We start from the raw sequence: 19,679 nt of genomic DNA, 5'->3' as shown, positions 1-19,679 counted from the left end.
CTACTCTTCTTTAATGAAGTACTGGATGTCTTGTTGCAACTCTCTGAGCTATAGTAAACCCAGAATCTAGAAGGCAATGTGACATATTGCACCTTCATGTTTCATGCCTCCATTACGCCCTGTGTCATGCATATGAATGAGGAATGCTCTTTCAGATGCTGACTCTGCTCTTTCAGTTGATGCATAATTCTAGATATTTAGAGGGGGAAACAACTATGCGCTGAATACACAGGTGGAATGCGACAGGAAACCACAATGTGTTTCTTTCCCCTGCACAGGACAGGAACTAAGAGGATGCAGGACAATACTAACATGGTTTGGGGATAAAACTATATTAAATGAGCATGGTTTGTGGATTAGCACTTGGTTTAGATCTTGCAACATGCTCCACGGAAATGTTACTTTGGAGTCTTAACCAGATTTACACTATTTGCTAGGAAACTGAGAGGGAGCATATCATCGTGGAGGTTTCACACCAATGGGAAGCTAACCTCCACAATGCCACTTCCTCACTCGCCCTACTCAAAACAGGAGGGGGAGAAAGAAAGCTCATGGACTGAGATAAGGACAGGGAGATCACTTACCAATTACCATCATGGGCAAAACAAATTCAATGTAGTGCGATTAAGGCAATTTATTGCCTATGGCTAATAACTGACTAGAGCAGTGAGAAACTAAAAGCAAACTAAAAACACCTTCCCCCCCATCCACCCTCTTCTATGGGCAGTGCAGGGCAACAGAGAAAGGGGGCTGCGGTCAGACCCTGATGCTTCGTCTCCACTGCTCTTTCAGGGTCACTCCCTGCCCCTGCTCCACGCGGGGTCCCTCCCACGGGATGCCGTCCTGCCCGAACTGAGCCTGCGGGGGTTGCCCACAGCTCTTCAAGAACTGCTCCCACACGGCTCCGTACCATGGGGTCCATCCCCCAGGAGCAAACTGCTCCAGCACGGGTCCCCCACGGGCGGCAGCTCCCCCCAGACCCCTGCTCCTGCGTGGGCTCCTCTCCACGGGCTGCAGCTCCGGCCCGGGGCCTGCTCCTGCGGGGGCTCTCCATGGGCCGCAGCCTCCTCCAGGCCACATCCACCTGCTCCACCGGGGGCTCCTCCACGGGCTGCAGCGTGGAGATCTGCTCCGTGTGGGACCCATGGGCTGCAGGGGGACAGCCTGCTCCACCAGGGGCCTCTCCACAGGCCGCAGGGGAACTGCTGCTGCCTGCCTGGGGCACCTCCTGCCCTCCTGCTGCACTGACCTGGGGGCTGCAGCGCTGCTTCTCACTCCTAGCTCTCCCAGCTGCTGTTTCGCAGCAGTTTTCTGTTTCCCTTTCTTCAATCTGCTCTCCCAGATGCCCACCCAGCATCACTCCCTAGCTCAGCTCTGGCCACTGGCAGGACCCTTTTGGAGCTGGCTGAATCTGACTCTGAGCTACTCACAGAGGCCACCCCTGCAGCCCCCCCAGCTGCTACAAAAATCCTTGTCACGTAAATCCAATGCAGTCATGTAGTTTTACTGTTGTACAGCAAAGAAGAATCATAGCTCTAAAGTCAATGAAGTTACAAGGCTGGCATGCATGCCATTGTTTTGCATACACAATCAGTCTTTAATACAGACTTTATTGAGCTTTTACATGTGTAGAGTTACGCTGAAAATGCTGGTTTCCCAGGAGAAAGAAAAATATTTTATTTAACATGGGAATATTTGGAACAGAGTATTTATATGAGAAGGCTCCAGAGTGCCATCCACAATGGCTAAATTTGTTTTAGCAAAGACTGTTGTTTTCTATCTTAGCTTTAGCCTGGTTAGTCTAAAGGTTTTTTTTTTTTTTAAAAAAAAACTGTTTTGTTGCAGTTGTTTAGAGTAATGGGCTAGCGTTTCCTGGCAGAATGATGAAGAAAAAAAAAAAAGAAAAAAGAAAAAGAAACAGCAGAAGTACTGGAACTGATATAGGGACCTAAGATGAGTAGGTCCAGGCATGCTGTAGCTGAGTTTAATGACTTCTCTGATGAGGCAGTCAAACAGCATATGCAGATGTGTTCTGCCTGGCTTGACTGAGCTCAATCATACTTTCTTTTGAAAATCTCATCCTCAAAGAGAATAGTGGTAGTCTGGGAAGGAGCAGAAGAAACCTCTCACTCTTACAAACTCTGTATGACCAAGACAGGATCAAGACATCTAAAGATATTTGGAACATTTCTAGATTGACTTTTTTTCAGCAAAATCAAAATATGTTTATCTTCTGAGTCAATACATCCCGCTATTCATATGCAGTTCAAATCAAATAAATATTTATTACTGGAACTGGAATCTTGCAGAAGGGCTTATTATTTTAAATGGAGCTTCAAAAGACAGGAAAGGGCACCAAGTAACCAGGAAAGACACACGTAGCTGGATAACCATAATTCCTGGCATAAATGTCTCATTGTACTGTACTGCATGTTGAACTATACTAATGCATTTTTTTTTCTAGGGGTCAAACTACTTGGAATAAAGGATCAGTGTTACTAAAAGGTAAGAATAATGGATTTCTTAGTTCTTGTTAGTGTGGTGGTTTTACTCAGCTGGGTAGCTGAGCTCCACCACAACTGCTCTCCCACTCCCTCACCTCAAAGGGCAAGGGGGAGAAAATACAATGGAAAGGGCTCAAGGATTGAGATAAGGACAGGGAGATCACTCAGCAATTACTCACAGGCAAAACAGACTCAAGAGTGGGGAGTTTAATATAATTAATTGCTTATCACTAACAAGCTAGAGCAGTGAGAAACTAAAAGCAAACAAAAAACACTTTCCCCCCATCTTCCACCTCCTTCCCCCGAGCGGTGCAGGGGAATGGGGAATGAAGGCTGCGGTCAGTCCCTGACGCTTTGTGTCTGCTGCTCCCTCACCATTGCTCTCTGCCCCTGCTCCACGTGGGGTCCCTCCCACGGGATTCTGGCACCCCCAGGCCCCTGCTCCTGCGTGGGCTCCTCTCCACGGGCTGCAGCTCCGGCCCGGGGCCTGCTCCTGCGGGGGCTCTCCATGGGCCGCAGCCTCCTCCAGGCCACCTCCACCTGCTCCACCGGGGGCTCCTCCACGGGCTGCAGCGTGGAGATCTGCTCCGTGTGGGACCCGTGGGCTGCAGGGGGACAGCCTGCTCCACCAGGGGCCTCTCCACAGGCCGCAGGGGAACTGCTGCTGCCTGCCTGGGGCACCTCCTGCCCTCCTGCTGCACTGACCTGGGGGCTGCAGGGCTGGTTCATACTCCTCTCTCCCAGCTGCTGTCATGCATTATTTTTTTCCCCCTTTCTTCAGTCTGCTCTCCCAGAGGCCCACCCAGCATCACTCCCTGGCTCGGCTCTGGCCAGCAGCAGGGCCCTTTGTAGCTGGCTGGAGCTGGCTCTGATCTGACATGGGGCAGCTGCTGGGCTCTGCTTACAGAGGCCATGCCTGAGGCCCCCTGCTACCAAAACTTTGCCGTGTAAACCCAATACAGTTAGTACCAAAGCTGCTATTCATTTTGTTTCATCTTGACATTTCAGTATGACAGCTTGTGTGGTTTAATTCTATAGTATTATGAAAGGACATCTTAAAAACTTTGCAACCGTGTGCATGGGGCTATGCGAAGCACATACCAAATCTTAAACTCCTTCTCTCTTAAGGAACTGCAGAATGTTTATATCAAGTCAGAGGAAACTCTGATGCCGCTGAAAGTGTTCACTCAGGGTGTGGTGATATTTGGTGCTAAAACCTCAATAAAGTCACGTTCTTTGTGTTGTGGACTGTGAGTGGATACCTCTGGGCAGCTGAGAAGTGTGGCTGTAAATGCAGAAAGTAATTCTGCAAACTTTCAGTGGTTGTAAGTGAAAGACTACAACTTTGTTGTGGGCTGCAGTCTTCCTGCTGTTTCCCATGTTCAAAAAGGGAGACTGTATTGGTAGAGGCTGTGAAAAAAAAAAAATCAACCGTATTGCATCAGAAAAATGAGGTCCTCTGTTTTCACATGACCTTTTCATAAGCCTCACTGAACCCATGTTCTTTTCTGAAAGGGGTTCCCTGCCCTAATTCCCAGTTCTGATTTAAAGATTTGTCCAGAACCTTTACTTTTAGGCTTGGGGATTTTTGATGCAGGTTCAGGTAGTGATACGCATTACTCTTGCCTTAGGAAATGACTGATAACTCCTTTTTGGAAACCTAGGATTTTTAAAGAGAAATTAAAAAAATAACAATTTAAAAGCCCTTCTCTTTTAGAGATGAATTGACATATTCTTAATTTCTTATACAACTTTATTCCTCATTTTCTGCTCCAACAGTAGTTTTAGTTAATATTTTCATAGCAGGGTTGTATCCTAAAGGTAGTATCTAAATAATACAGTTGGCCTCCCGTGAGTCATCTTTTCAGTTTTATGAGGAGTAGAATTGTTATTAAAAATTAACTCAAATTCACCAAAGAAATTGCAATAAGTGGATAAAGGTAATTCCCCACAGGGGTAGAAATGACCATCTTTTGCAGCCCAAAATACTATTAAGCTTTGTAAACTTTGGGCTGCTGAAGGAGTTCAACATATTGGGTTCTTTGTTGTTTTACTCAGTATCTACACTACCACTGATATATTTACATATGAACCGTATAAGAATTATGGATGGATATACTTTTTAAATCCTTGTATTACTGTTGTTTTTAAAACCCATTTCAGCTTGCTACATTAATATATTGGTCAAAGACTTATTAATATGTCTGCAGATAATTAGAATGTTTTGTGAATTAAATTTACAAAAAGATAGAAATCCCTTCATGAGTGCTTTACATAATTAAAAGCTAAAACCTGTCACAAAAAGGGAGACTTTATTTTCCAGTGGACTTAATCCTAGGGTAGTATGACTTTGATTTTTGTTTTTGCTGCAAAAGATAATTTTTAATTCTGTTTTCTCCCTCTTGTTACAGGGTACTGGAGAAATATTCACTTTTATCTGGTCTTGGCCAAATGACCTTGTAAAAGCTCCAAGAAAGAGCTCTTTTATCATTGTGATTTTTTTTTCCTACCCTGACTTCAACTTCGCACCCACTTCATGAGCGATCTGCGTAGACTGGTTTCTAGCTGTCATTATTCACGCATATTTGAAGCAGCTGATTGTGAAAGTCCTATTTAATTTTTAATAAGTGAATGCATCTTTTTTTTTTTTCCCTTAAATTGTTTTGCCTTTTGCAGAATGCAATTATCCCAGTCTTTGGGATCTCAGAAAAAGAAGACATTAGTGGTTGCAAAAGCTGCAGGAATATCTATGTTTACTTCCTGCTGTATCCAGCAAAAAAAATTCTAGAGACTTAAACTGGAAAAACAGTGCTTTCTTGTGGGGACAGGGGATAGGAGAGCTGCTGCTTTGGGTTTTTTGTTTTTGGGGGGTTTGGAGGGACTTCTTCCATTGTATTAAGTAGAGACTCAAGGAGAAACAAGTGTGTGTATTGTTGTGTATTGTAGATGAATTCTTCTAAACACATTTTTAGGAAAATACGACACATGAAAGAAATAAAACTTTAACACTGAAAACTTCAACACAGTATTTGATCTCTAACATCTTTTGTGATATATCAGCTTTTCACTTTACCTGTTTTACCTTGATAACTTTCTGTTACATGAATGGGAAAAAGTACTACAAGGGTAGTTTTTTACTTTTTCTCTCTAGTCTAAAGGAATTGAATTTATATATCCCTCTTTCTACAAACAACATTTTAATACTTTCCAAAAGGCAGTTGCACAACCTAGATATTTCTAATGAAAAAAGAAGTGTCCACAGTATGTTAGATAAGCCATGCAGACAAGAAGTATCCACTGCATTTGCAAGTACATCTTATGCAAAGTTAAAAGTTTCTCGAACAAGTATTTTTTTTGGAGTGTACAGGCATGCCATGATATTTTCCCACCATCCTTGCAATATGGTAATTTCATAATGGATCACCTGATGTTTTCTTCTGAACCTGGCATGTTGCAGTGTTTTCTTTCTCCTCTGGGATTCTCTGCAGTTGCTCTTGGATATCTCTGCCTCAGAGAATTACTCTAGCTTCTCATATTACTAGCTAGCTGATGTTAATTCAGAGTGCCAAAGGTCTTGATAATGCTCTATGGTTTAACCTTTCTTCAAGCACCTGACATTGGGAAACTTCCTTAGGAAGACTTCTGCATTCCTATAGAATGACACTTGATTTCAAATGGTACTTCACTCTGCTATTGGACTGCTGCTTTGAAAATTGAATTCACATCTCCTTCCAAGAATGCCCTCACCCAACCTGCTTTGGTAGATATCAGGTCTGGGGCTAGATGTCTGCAGAGTGGCATATATGTACATGCATGCACATATATTTTAAAGGAAATGTCTTGATCCTTGTACTGTATTCTGATCATACTAAGTCTTGCAGGTAGTCTTTTTGAAGTTGTGAACCTGCAGCTTTCCATGCTTGGAGTACCATACCTCTAGACCACACTGAGAAAGGCTGAATGGAAGTGGCTGTGGTCACTGAGAAGTTAAAATTCAGTGTGGTCATGTTGCTGTGTTTCTATTTCCAAAGAAAAATAAGAACTTTTTATTAACCTGCTACTTTCACATTCAGGAACAGTGATGACAAGTCACCTTGAATAACCTCTTCCATTAAGCTTGTCTACTTTCTTTTGGCTGTCTTCAAAGATGAAACTGGATCACAATCTTCAAAGTGCTTCCCCTTATCCAGCATTTCAATCTCTTATTTGAAATGCTCTTTACAAAGTTTAACTATTATTTCAGACATTAACTATTCCAGCCCTTTTTATTGTCAAAGTATCTGAATTTTCCCTCTTCTATCTTTCTGAGCAGAACAAACAAATCTATATGAACAGTGAAATGTCTTTGAGAACCATGGCCTGCAATGGAAATGATAAGAAGTCACATTTATCCACAAATTGATGTTAACAAGATGTCTGGAAACTGCTGTTCTTATCCTGTTGGAAGGCTTCCAGTATCTCAGAATTAACACTTCCCCACACATACATCCTGGCAAAACTTAAGCTTTAAAGTAAAGGGATAGTATGACATCTTTTTAAAGGGGTTATAATGAAAAGAAAGGCTCTGGACTGGGAAAATGGCTTCATGTCAGTCAAGAGTTAGGAAGTAATAGTTGGGTGTGTTTGCTATCAATCTGTTAGAGTAAACATTTGCTAAAGGTTTTCAAATAAAAACAGTAGGATCCTCTAGTTACAAAATGCACCAACAGAATTAAATATCTATTATGCAGTGACATAAAAATAAATTTTATTAGTATATAGCATAGCATACTATAGTATTATAGTATATAATGGAAGTTAGGTTTTTAAAATTATTATTATTATTTTATTTATTTATTTTGAAATTGTTGTTGACTGAATATAATCTGGAGTGATGATCTCAGTGTTATTTCAGAAGCCACCCTTCCAACAGGGAATTGTATGGGGTTGGAAGCTACAACAGGACATGCTGAGACAAATTCAAGCAAACAGAATGACTAAGCCATTACAATCAGCTGTTCTGAAATCCAGTATAAGCCAACAGTAAGATTCCTATGTTTAGATTTTACAGTCTGTCTAAATCAGAAACTACCTTCCTGTGAAGAAATGCAGTGTTCATTTAAGGACTTACAAGACTGATTCTCCATTATGTTCCTAAAAGTTTTTCCAATGATTTAACTGTCCCTACTGTTAAAAATAGCTACCTGACTCCTAATTGAAACTTGCCAAGTTTCAAATTTTCATTACTGAATTTTCTTATACAATTGCCTAGCATATTAAAAAGTTTTGTTATTGGGACTTTTGTTTTTTCAATGTGCATGCTTTAGGAAAATTTCATTCAACTTTTATTCTAGGGTTTACTGTATCTTCTTTTCTACTCTGGAACTGAGGCACAAGATTATTATCTATTAGAAAGGGAACTAATCTGAAGCTTACATCTTGTGGTACTCATCCTTCTTCAATTCACACCTTTGCTTGAAATTCAGATCCCCTCTTGGAGAACATCTCAACCATCAGGCTCTTTAGGGTAGTTTTTATCACCTATGCTGTGGTGGTTATTCTACTTTGCACAAAAGAATAGAAAATTATGGGAAGTGAGAAGACACTAAGCCCATAAATTGAATGTTTCCTGTCCTGCCCATGCGATGACCCTGCTCTCTGTTGGGGAGTCTTCCCTGAGGGCTCCTTCCCATAGTTCACTCAGTGTTTTACACTTCCAAATATTTGTTTTATCTAGTCCAGCTCCCAGAGAACAGGCTGTCTGGCAGAAATTTCTTTCACTCTCTCATATTTATTCCTCCTCCTTTCCCTTCATTCATGTCATCTTTCTTGTTAAGTCTCTCCACTTCACCAGCTGATTAAATCAGGTGTCTGTAATTCATAGATTCTTCTTGGGCACTCTTGACTCTGGTCATCAGCAGACTCTCTCTCCACTACATCTTGTTCAAGAACAAATGGACAAAATATGATTGCCAATTTCTGTTTTGATTTAACTCTGCTCTACTCAGCGCTTGGTGAGACCCAGCTGGAGTGCAGGGCTCATCAGTACAAGAGATATGGACCTTAAGAGCTTCACATTACCTGGAATAAATTATTTTTCTTATCCAGTTCTTAAATGATTCACCTCAGCAATGATGGGCAGGCACTCAGCAGATTCTGGCAATGCTGGTGCAGGTGGAATTTCAGTGTGGTTGGGGCTGTGTAGTAATGTAAGCATGAAGATGAGAGAAAATTCACTTGAGCTTCTTCAGTTACTTTTTAAAGGCTTTCCAAATTTTACATCATTCTAGAGATCTCATCTGAACTCTTTCCAGTCTGCTTCTCATTAAAAAAGAGACATTTTTTTCTTGTAAACACTAATTCACTTTTTAATTCACTTACAACCCACATTCCCCATTCCTAGCCCTGTGATCTTTACACCTAGTTCTTTAATTAAAAGAAGGTAAGCCCAGATTTTCCTGCAGCCTGGACCTTTCTCTAGAAGCTATCTTTATCTCTCATTCCTTTAGTGCCAACCACAGTCTTTACCACAGATTTCTTTTGCCTTCCCTCTCTATCCATGAACTACCTGAACTACATTTGGATAGAAAACCATACAAGAAACGTTCCCTTTGAAATATCATTTGCATTTAGCATTTTCTTTTCAAATCTCTGTGGTAAATTTTTAATTTGCTTACCTAGACTTTGAAGTTTGAATAGTCCTTTTTTTTAATGAGAAAATGATATGTCCTTACATAACTCTGTTATTTTAATAATTGCACATTTCATCAGACTGGTAATCCCACCAAAAATGAATCTTATTTGTGTTTAATATTTTATCTTTCATTAAACCATGTTGTCTGGTATTAATTATGGTTCACACCCTTAATTCTCTACTGAGCACACCCTGGTTTGCCTTCCTGAGATTTTGTCTTGGATAAGCATTAAACTGACAGACCTATAGTTACATTTTCAGCACATTATCTTTTTGAAATACTGATAAAATTGTTTCTTGTCTTTTCTGTTCAATCTTTTGGACAGTTACAATATCTCAAAGGACTTACCCGGTATTCTGCTTTGAAAATAGCAGTTTAACAGTCTCATCAGTCAATACTTCTACAGCTGATGGTCCAAGGTTTCCGCTTTGTTGATAATTAGTAACCCGTATTATGTTACTAAAGGAAGGAAGAATTTATTTCCTAACTCTAAATTGGAAATAGCCATCTGTCTGTTTCCCAGAAATATATAATAATATATTTTATTACCAGAAATGAGGATTTTGCACTTTTGCCTCCTCTTTGTTGCAGTGTTTATTCTTGAAATAATTTGTGGGGGTTGCAAAATCAATATGCTGGTGCTGTTGTCTTAGATATATCAGTCTCTGCACAAAGTAGGGTGTTTCCCTAGAAAGGAAAGGTAGGCACCTAGCAGCAGTAGCCCTCAAAATGACCCTGACCCCATAAACGGGAAAATATATCGGGTGTACATTGCAAGGTCTTGGTAGCAGGAGGACTGCTGGGGTGTTCTCAGTTTGGGAAGGACAGCATCCCGTGGGAGGGACCCCACATGGAGCAGGGGCAGAGAGTGACCATGAAGGAGTGGTGGAGGGGAATGGGGAATGGGGGCTGCGGTCAGTCCCTAACACTTCATCTCCACCACTCCTTCATGCTGTACCAAGGAAAATGTTTGTCTCTGGATTAGAAAGGTAAAACCAAAGTTATAACAAGGAAAACATCAAATTCGGTCTTGGTGTATTCCTAACACCAAAACCGTCTTCTAGGTGTCACTACAGAGCTTTGAGTAACACTATGGCCCAGCGGCCAAGTGGAAAGCTGTCAGCTCTATTCTTCATTACCATCCTCTCCATTACAGACAAACGTTTTCTGGTTTGTTCAATTACATTTTTTCAATAGAAAAAAGCAGCTCCCACCTTGAGAACCTACAATTTCCTCCTTAATGTAGCGTAGCCTATGCTATTTCAGTTTTGCTTAGCTCCTGGGGACAAACTTTATTGCTATTGACTCACTTTTTCTCTTTTTTTAGAAAATGTTTAAAAAGATTGTTGGATGCTTGTACCTTGATTTATATTTGATTTGTTGATCTGCACAGCAAAGTAGACACTTCAGCCTTCAGTCCTAGGAATTGCAGTGCCTCTCTTTATTCACATAGTTGACCCAGCCCCATTTAAATAAATCAAAAAGACTTGATACATTGAACTAATCTGGACCTCTTACTGGGGGTTAAGGTAAGAAGATTGCAACTGCAAAGCTGTAATACATGAGGAAATTTCTTAGGTAGATTTCACTTATTCTTCCCATTTATTTTTTTTTACCTTGAATAAAATGGAGAAAGAAGAAAAAAAAAAAAACTCTTTTTTTATCTGTTTGCTCCAGAGAGAACGAAAGGTTGAAGTGTAACAACTTGATAGGCTGAAAATTTGAGGGTTTAGCCTTTATTTTACATGACTTTTCAGAAGTCCTACAGTACCTTGTCACACTGAATCAATTCTGATGAATTCTCTGTTCTCTTGAACTTTTATGTTTTCTGTATATGAGATCAAAACTCAAAGTAGTGCCAATTACTTTACTCTTTAACTCAATGTCTCTCTTGGCTCTCCTTAAAAAAAAAAAAAAAATACTATGAAGCTGTGATTCATTCTTCTTTCTTTGTTTAATCTGGGAAAATACATTGCTAGCTCTTTGTACTCTGGCAAGTGTCTCCAGACAGAAGGCAGTGGGAAATACTGGAACTGAAGTAGGTTAAACTGATAGGAAAGAAACCCAACCATAAAGATAAAATAATCTAATAAATAATAAATAAGTAGATTACAAGTAATTCCTGACTAATAAGTTGCAGCTCCTATTGACTCCACATAGGGTAGCCAGCACTTGGGTCTTCTGAAAGTTAACCCTCTGGTGTCACAAAATGGACATGCAAAATGGACAGCTTTTAAGACTTAAGAGTGAATATGTGGGCAGAAGAGCAAGTACTAAAAACATGCTACTCTGTAATTGATGATTTTTAGGGAATATCTTGCTTGCTTCTATTTTCAATTTAACATAGGTAACAAGAATCTTTATAGCAATCTTTTAATGTTGTGAGGAAGAATAAACTGAGGAGGCAGGTGGAACAAAACCAAGGAATAGGTACAAGCTGACCCCATATAAGATTTGTTGTTTACACGTGGAAAGGAAAAGCGAATATAAAATCAGTCCTGCAGAAGCAGCTTATTTTGTGTTCTGAAGGGTGTCTCTGTGGAGGGAAGGATTTGTTTTCCTGAACTTCAGCTGCCTGAGGAGCAATCTGTGGAGCTTTCTGGTAGGGGAATTTTGATACCCGAGGTGAAGGAGCCTCTGAGAATGTCTGTCTTTCCTTGCTGTCTATGGAGAGAACTCAAATGATTGCCATGGATTATGTTCTTAATTTGTAGTTGGTGTGAATCCCAAATATAAGAGACTAAGCACCAAGAAAAGTGATTTACTTGCAGCATGTTCCCCTAGTAGCAACTATATGGGCAGTCCTGGGGCCTTTTTTAAAAAATGCTTTCTCAAATGAACACAAGGGTTTTCCATAAAGTAACAGTACCTCCACTGCACACTTCACTCTACCAGCTATCACAAACCAGCCTTCAAGGCAAATACAAGGATCACAGTTAAAGAGGAGCCCTCAGTGCTCATTGATATCACTTAGCACCACATCCCGCAAACAGCTGAAATTAAATGTTGATATTCGTGGTTGTTGAAGGGTCAGCTAAGATTAGAAGCCCATTGTGGCAGCACACAATGCTGTGCATTACTGTTCATTAGGGAGTCCCTGACCCAAGAACGCTTTGTTTAAACAGACAAGGCAAAGGGTAGGGGAAAAAGGGATATAATATATGAACACAGTGATGGCTGGCAAACAAGAAATTAATTCTCAGATGTGTTTTTTTTAAATTATTTATTTTTTTCAGGAGTTAATTAGAGAGGATTAGATAAACAGATGAAATAAGGGAAGATGACGGAGATCCAGGAGTGGAAGGAAGGGCGATTAATGTGGGGCAGAAGAGTGCAGGGGAAAGGCAGGAGCCTGTAACTGAAGTGAAGAGGTTGTGGAGACAGTATGTGAGCAGCCAGCCAGCTCAGAAGCCTTTCTGACCCAGGAAGGTGTCATCTCCCTAGAACTGCTGTCCGTGGAGTCCACGTGGCTTGAGTGGTAGAAAGAAATTACTCTGTGGACCAAATACATTGAGAGAAACGTTCAGGTCATCGTGGTTGTGCTGGAAGTAGAGGGACACCACCCAACAGATTGCCGCGGGGAGCTCTTACTATGCCAAAGGGGCATCTTTCCATTTCTCCCCTTCCTATGGCCTGCAGAGGTGCCTCTGCCATTGATGGGCTTGCATTCACACCTCAGATAGTAGCCACCTAGGCAGGGTCGTGCCTTGAGAAGATGAGGTGCTCTGGCTTTATTGGTGCTAAAAAAGCTTTTTATCCCTGAGCCACCTTTCTTTACTCTAGGCTGCTGTTTTGTCAGGCATCCGTTTGAAGGAGACGACAACAGCCATAAATACCCACTGCCAGTACTGAGGTTTATGTCAGTTGATACTCTATTTCATCCTAAAGGCGATATAGACCACACGGAGCTCTAAGATAACGTGAACCTGACAGCACTTTAAATAAATATATATGGTCAGATCATCAGGAGGGGTAAATCAGCATAGCCTCAGTGAAATTGGGTCCTTTAAACTGCACATGAATTACGTATCTCAGTGTGAGCAATCCTGCGCAGCTGAGTCTCATGCATTGTGAAGGAACCATGCAGCTGCCTCCAGGCAGGCTGGGGGATTTGCAGCCACCCCCGTGGCAGATTGAGCTGGCAACAGACTTGATCCTGGGAATCCTTTGGGTAAGGTGAAGCCTACTGCTACCACAACTCCTTACACCTTCTGAAGACACCAACTGTGCGTCCACTGTGGGTGCCAAAGCAGTGAGGTCATGTACATCAGTAAAGGAGCTAACAGAGATGCCTGGCAGGGTCAGTGATATGCCAAGACATTGCCTGATCACAGTTGCAGCCCACAGATGAAGGCAGAACACTCTCACTGCGTTTAATTGCAGAAGGACATTAACTGCAGAGATATGAGGCCAAATATTTGGCTGTTATGTTCAACCCTTCCACATGCCAGGGAAAAGGGCCAGTACTACTGCATGCTAATGGCTCCCAGCAGTGACAAGTTAGTCTTGTCCTTGGACACTTCCTTGCTAATAGACCTATGGAGTGTTTTCCCACCATAATAAGGTACAGTTCACCTGTCAAAGGTGGTACTTTGTTCCAAAGCCTCCTCAAAGATCTTCTACAAATATTTTATTCAATGATTTCCCCAAGCTTCCAGCAAATGGTTAATCAATCATTCATTCATCAACGGTTGCATTCCTCAAAAGTGTTAAGGAGCCAGTAAAAGTCTACCATAAACTTTTATAATGAGCTTATCCATCAGTCTCACTTTCTCTGTTACCTGGCCTTGCATGTGTGCAGATCAGACCCGGCCTGCTGTGGGGTGCCCATGTCTGTCTCTCGGAATAGATCACGTTGGTATTTATTAATCCGCTTTGTTCAGCTCTGCCATTCAGGTCAGCGCTACAGCATTAGTTGTGTTCGCTCAGTTCTTCCACTTCTTATTGAGTGATGATTACATCTGAGCAGCGGGGACTGGTGAGTCATCAAAGGGTATAAATTCCGGGCTCTGTTTAAATGTTAAAAAGGTGGTAAATGCATGACATATGAACTGCTAAAATCTTCTACAGTTGGGAAAGTGGTATGCTATAAACAGGATTTATTTTCAATATATTAATTTTTTTTTGGAGTATTCCACTGATAAATATCACAAGGGTCTGCATTCATATTGTGCTGTAATTAAAATGAATGTTTTAACAATACCTGCCCCCAGGCTGACAATAATGACACTGGAAACAGGTGGGGAAAATAAAAGTTAATGAAACTGGACCACAGTTAGGAGATGTCACAAAACACACTTTATTCCATATGTGCACAAGTTCCTTTTAGAAATATCTAGTAGTAAGAAGATAACCATCATTATATTCATAAATTAATCTTAGCTGACGGTGAATGGTTCATTACTTGTTACTGAGAGTTTAACATCGAGCGCACAGCTTGCCAAAACCTTTCAGCTCAGAGGCAACAGTTGTTTCCAGAAGATGACAGTGACAAATATCCCACACATTTCATCCAAAAGGTCTTTGGATGCAGCTCTGTTATTTTCCGAGGGGCACCTCAAGACAGCTTTCCTGTGGAAGCACAGACCTGGGTGCCCCACAGGGCTCCCGCGAAGCACCGAGGAGGCTGTGCAATCAAGTGTGCCTATGGCTTTGGCATTAAGTCTGTTGCCAGCCCTCTCTGCCACCGGGGTGGCTGGAAGGCAACCGTATGTCTAGGAACTGAGCAAGACAAGGAGCACCGTATGTTTCTGACTGTTCCTTAAAAAAAAAAAAAAAAAAAAAAAAAAGAGTGTTGATTGACTTCCTTGGAGCAGGGATTACCTTTTAGCATCAATTCTTAGTTTGATCTGCAGCACAAGAAAAGGACGTGATTGTCTTTGTTGTGGGTCTCTACAAAAATGAAAGAAGGGCAGCAGCACGCAGAATTCTTACTCTCAGCTGGCACAAGGAACAATTTTGTGTTAAAAGAGGCACTGGACACATGACCAAGGACACCTTTATCTCAGGATAAAACAGCCAGCTGGGAACAATACCAGGAGTGACATAAATAATAATAATAATCATCATCATCATTTGATTAATTATATGACTAAAAGTGTAAAACCACCTAGAATAATGAAATAATAAAATTCTTATGTTTTGTGTTTTAAATAAAATACTTATAGGAAAAAAGTGCTCATGCAACCTAATAATAGCATGAGAAGGAGATCAGGAAGAAGAATATTGGGTTTTTCAAGGAAGTCCAGAAAGGAAACAAAGAACTAAAAGTCATAAGATGGTAAAGGAAAGAAAAAGAAGCGAATGTAAACAACTAGATATAGATGGAAATCAGGCATCCATCAAGCCCTTAATAGCAATAGCTAAGAGTAGCATTGAGGTATGATGTACAGTTGGGAGCTTTTGCAAGGCTCTTTGCTCATCCCTGGGAGATAAAACTTCATTCTGAGGCCCATCTTTGGAAGAAGTCTTGTAAAATGTTTGCACTAAAAAGAAGTTGGTCAAAAAGCCCATATACTTTCACAAGGCATTTATTCGTCTTGTTTTACTGACCCATAGCATCAACTAGCAGAAGTGCAGTTTTTTACTAAGTTCTGTGTCATGGTTTTAAAGTGCTATAGAAAGCTTTACAAACTCTTCAGACTTCTGTATGACTTACAGGAGGACAAAAGTCAAAGAAGAAAGGAGGACAAGATATCTGAAAGAGATAGGAACAATGTTTATATTGATGGCAAAGGATTGATACCCAAGTACAATATGAAAAACATATTACTAAACTGGAACAATGCAACAGAGGGATTTTCCTTTCTGGAGGAAACTTAAATGTCCTCATTTGCTTTTACCAGGTTGTCAGTCTATATACCAACCTTATCACAGAATAATAGGGAACAAGCTACAGACCTTACTATTTTTAATGAATTATGTTGACATGCACAAATCCCAGTCCCATGACATGAATTATCCTCAGTTCTTCACTCCATTACAGAAATAAATGCATACGAAGAAGGAGATGGAACTGCTTTGATACTGATAAGCAAAGCAGCAGTACAGGCAAAGGCGAGAACTGTAAGGCATGAAATAGATAATATACCACCAGGAAAACAAATGAAAAATGTCTTATCCTTACCATGAAACCGAGAATGGTAAAATAAAAGAACTCACTGTTCTGACATGACTCTAGTAAGGTGAAAGTCAGCGTACGAAAATTATATTAAGCGGCAGGCCCTGATATGCTTTTTCTATAATGAGCCTAGGGAACAGAGCTCCTAACTGATAATTGCTTATTACATACATTTTATTCCGATTGTACACAATACTTGTATCTCAGCTAAATTCTTTCACAGAAACAACAAATTGCCTGCCTGACCTGTTACTTGAAGAACTTTTCATCATTGCTGGCATTTTTATTTTGTTAGTACTGAGATTTATAGTAATTATTTAAAATTAAATTTAAATTTTCTGCTTCTCCAAAACCTTATTTTTTTATCTCTTTCTACTTAGTGTACAGATAGAATTTGTCTGCTTCTAAAACCAAGACACATAGATCTGATGTAGTCACCTTTGTCTCCTTTCAGTGTATTTAAAAAAAAAAAAAAGTATATCTGTTGGGCAATGAATCTTATCCTAAGACAAGTTTCTAATGTAGATCAGTTTAAATGCTTTCTGGAGGCCCATGTCTCTCCATTGGCTGTGGAAAGATCCTTCTGGGATTAGCTCAGCTTTGGATGTCCACTGCTGGACAGTGAAAGCATTCTGGCTTGGATCCTTCAAAAATCCTGAGACTTTGATATTTCTCTTCAGGTTACGGGTCAATAGAGAGTGATGAAGCTGCATCAGAAACGTGGGCAGCGCTTAGCAGCCCAACTTCTCCTAATCCTCTCAGGTCCTCTGCTTTGCCCTAAGTGACACCAAGTGGTTGACTCTAAATTGATATCTGTAAAAGTCCATCTGTAGGGAATCTGTCTTTGTGGAAACCAAGAATCCTGCATGGGGTTGGTAAAGGAATTGCTGGAAAAAAAAAAAAATCATGCATTTGGTAATAAAAAAGAAGACAAGCAAGGATATTGCTTGAGAATTGTCCGTTCAAATTTGTGCTTTGGTTAGGTTGCTTGGAATACAATGGCAATGTCACATCAGCAAGGAGTTTTGCTCAGTAGGATCATATTTGTAGAGCAAAATAGTTGTTGCCAAGGAACCTGGGTCCACACTATACTTACTTCAGGTGGTCAGACTACTGACTATGCAGGCTGAAGTCTTCATTTGGAAAGAACAAGATGCTCCAAAAACATCTGAATCTGAATCTGAAATGGGAGCCAAAGTGTGGCGAATGGCACGCAGGGATATTTGGTTCAAAAGTACATTTCTGATCTGAATTAATATACCAATGCAGACCCACCCACAGTTTCAGTTCCGTTGAAAATCTCAAGACCTTGAAGAAAATGTTCATGTTGAGTCAGAATGGAGAGTGAAAGCACTTCCTTCCCTTTCCCCTGATTTGCAGTTTGACAGTATTTTATTTCAGAAACACTGGGAACAATTTGTTCATTTTATAATGATGAAATGAGCTCTCTGGATTTACAGGGGCAGAAGAGCAAGGCTTCTCTACTTACAGTGCACTGAGGACTCCTTGGAACTCATAAAGCAGCTTGCCTGGGAAAGCAGTCAGGATATCAGATAAGTCTCAGCAGTAAGTTTCACTGCACAGAGCACATCCCCATCAAGTCCTTCTGAATTTATTGAATCAACGTTTTTTGATGTGTTGAAAATTCTCAAAATAATTATTTAAATGCTGCTAAATATAAACTTATCTCTTTAGAAATACAGAACAAGACCCAAACAGATAGGACAATTGCCTTAAAAAGCAAGTTTAAAAAGACCTTGAGGTTTCCTCCTAACTCCTGGGGGCTGGCTTCTTGTGGGGACACTAATCAATGTCTTGCATACAGGTGTGGGAACGTGTAACTGCCCCAATGTCTAGCATTGGAAATGATGTCCTGGATATCTTGTTTGATCCTGGAGTCACTGATTTTGAGCAAATGACATTTTAAAAAGTCAAAGCTCAGAGAAAAAAAAGAAAAAAAAAAAAAACGCACACAACGGATATGTAGTCTGAAAAAGTGCATTTCAGAATAACAGGCTAGAGGTGTACCATCTTCATTACTTGTTGAGGAGCTGAGGTGGTGGCTAATTCACACTGAACAAGCCCTTTTCTAAGGAGAAAGTACATGAGAGTTATCTAGTAAAGTGTAGAAAAGAACCAAAGACTAAACATTAAGAAAACTGGATAAAAATACACTGCCAGGCTCAAGAAAGGGCTATCCTTGGGGAAAAAAAAAAAAAATAAGGAGAGACACCAAATATTGGAAGTCAAGAGTTTTTACCCTAGTTCCAAAATAATATCTCTAAGGGAAGATGTATTCTCAAAAATGTGATGTCTCTGCGTACTCTTCCTCCAAGGTGCTGGCAGATTTCAGTTTTTTTGCCTGTAAATCCCTGTCTCAGAGTGATGCCTATTGGAGCAACGCAGAAGCAAATGATGGGACAAATCAGTAAGATCTCCATTATTCCAAGTCATTAAGCAAAACTAGATGGCTCTCTAAAAAGATGCATTTCTCACTCCACTGAGGAAAACAAGTTTGGTCTTAAAATTATAAAAGAGGTATCAGGCTAATATTAACAAATTTATGCATTAGAAGTCTTATTTGTGGTAGTGCCAACTAGGAGGATTTGGGCTATCAATGATAACTAGCCACTTCAAATTGCAACCATCTAGTAGAAATCATAACCCCACAGGTTAGGAAATGTAGCCCTAGTAACACTAAAAATGTTTGTTCTTGATGCGGGAGCACATTGTTCAATGTAATCCTATGGTCTTTGCTGGTGTATAAGAATTCACACCATCCCATGACCCTTAAATTAAGGAATTTCACGAAATAGTTTGAAGAATTGGGCTATGTTTGCCACATTTCGGAAAGAGTGTTGATATGGAAGAAACGGATGTATGATTTCGAAAAGAGCAGATAAACTAAACCATAGCTGCTCTTTGATATGTTCTCCTTGCCTTCCAAATTCCTGCCTTCTTCTAAAATGCCCATGGAAGGAAAAAGCTGTGGTGCTACCCCCAATTCAGGTATTTTAATGAATTCCCTAATATTGGTTTATGGAGTGAGGATACCTCTCCTTCTCCATGGAAGTTAACACATCCTTAAGCACCATGAACAATGCAAAAGAAATAATAAAAAACATTAATAAACTCTGTAGACAGTCAGACATTCCACTGCTTTCAGCCTAGCTGAAATATACGGCACTCCTGCACTGGTTCTATACAAGTAAGTAACATTAATGTGTGCAATCTGTGTCTAAAAATTCATTAGGGATTGAGTTAGAACTATCATATTTTCACATCCTAAAGCAAGGCTTAAATACTTGGTAAGAAAAATTTCTTTCTTCTTTTCTTTCTTCCTTCCTCCTTTCCTTCCTTCCTTCCTTCCTTCCTTCCTTC

General features: G+C 40.4%; 1 protein-coding gene across 2 annotated transcripts in view; it reads left to right on the top strand.

The window, feature by feature from the left end:
- The window catches only part of EPSTI1 (epithelial stromal interaction 1), a 50,335-nt gene extending 44,810 nt beyond the window's left edge, over nt 1-5,525 (top strand). For both annotated transcript variants that reach the window (XM_048046948.2, XM_013179705.3), the window contains exons 10-11: nt 2,465-2,505; nt 4,916-5,525. In XM_048046948.2, the coding sequence (XP_047902905.2) occupies nt 2,465-2,485 (21 nt within the window). In that variant the 3' untranslated portion in view covers nt 2,486-2,505; nt 4,916-5,525. The remainder of the gene's footprint in view (nt 1-2,464; nt 2,506-4,915) is intronic.
- The last annotated feature ends 14,154 nt before the right edge of the window (nt 5,526-19,679 follow it).

The sequence above is a fragment of the Anser cygnoides genome, chromosome 1 (assembly GCF_040182565.1).
Source record: "Anser cygnoides isolate HZ-2024a breed goose chromosome 1, Taihu_goose_T2T_genome, whole genome shotgun sequence".
NCBI lineage: Eukaryota > Metazoa > Chordata > Aves > Anseriformes > Anatidae > Anser > Anser cygnoides.
This window is presented reverse-complemented; position numbering and strand designations above follow the sequence as displayed.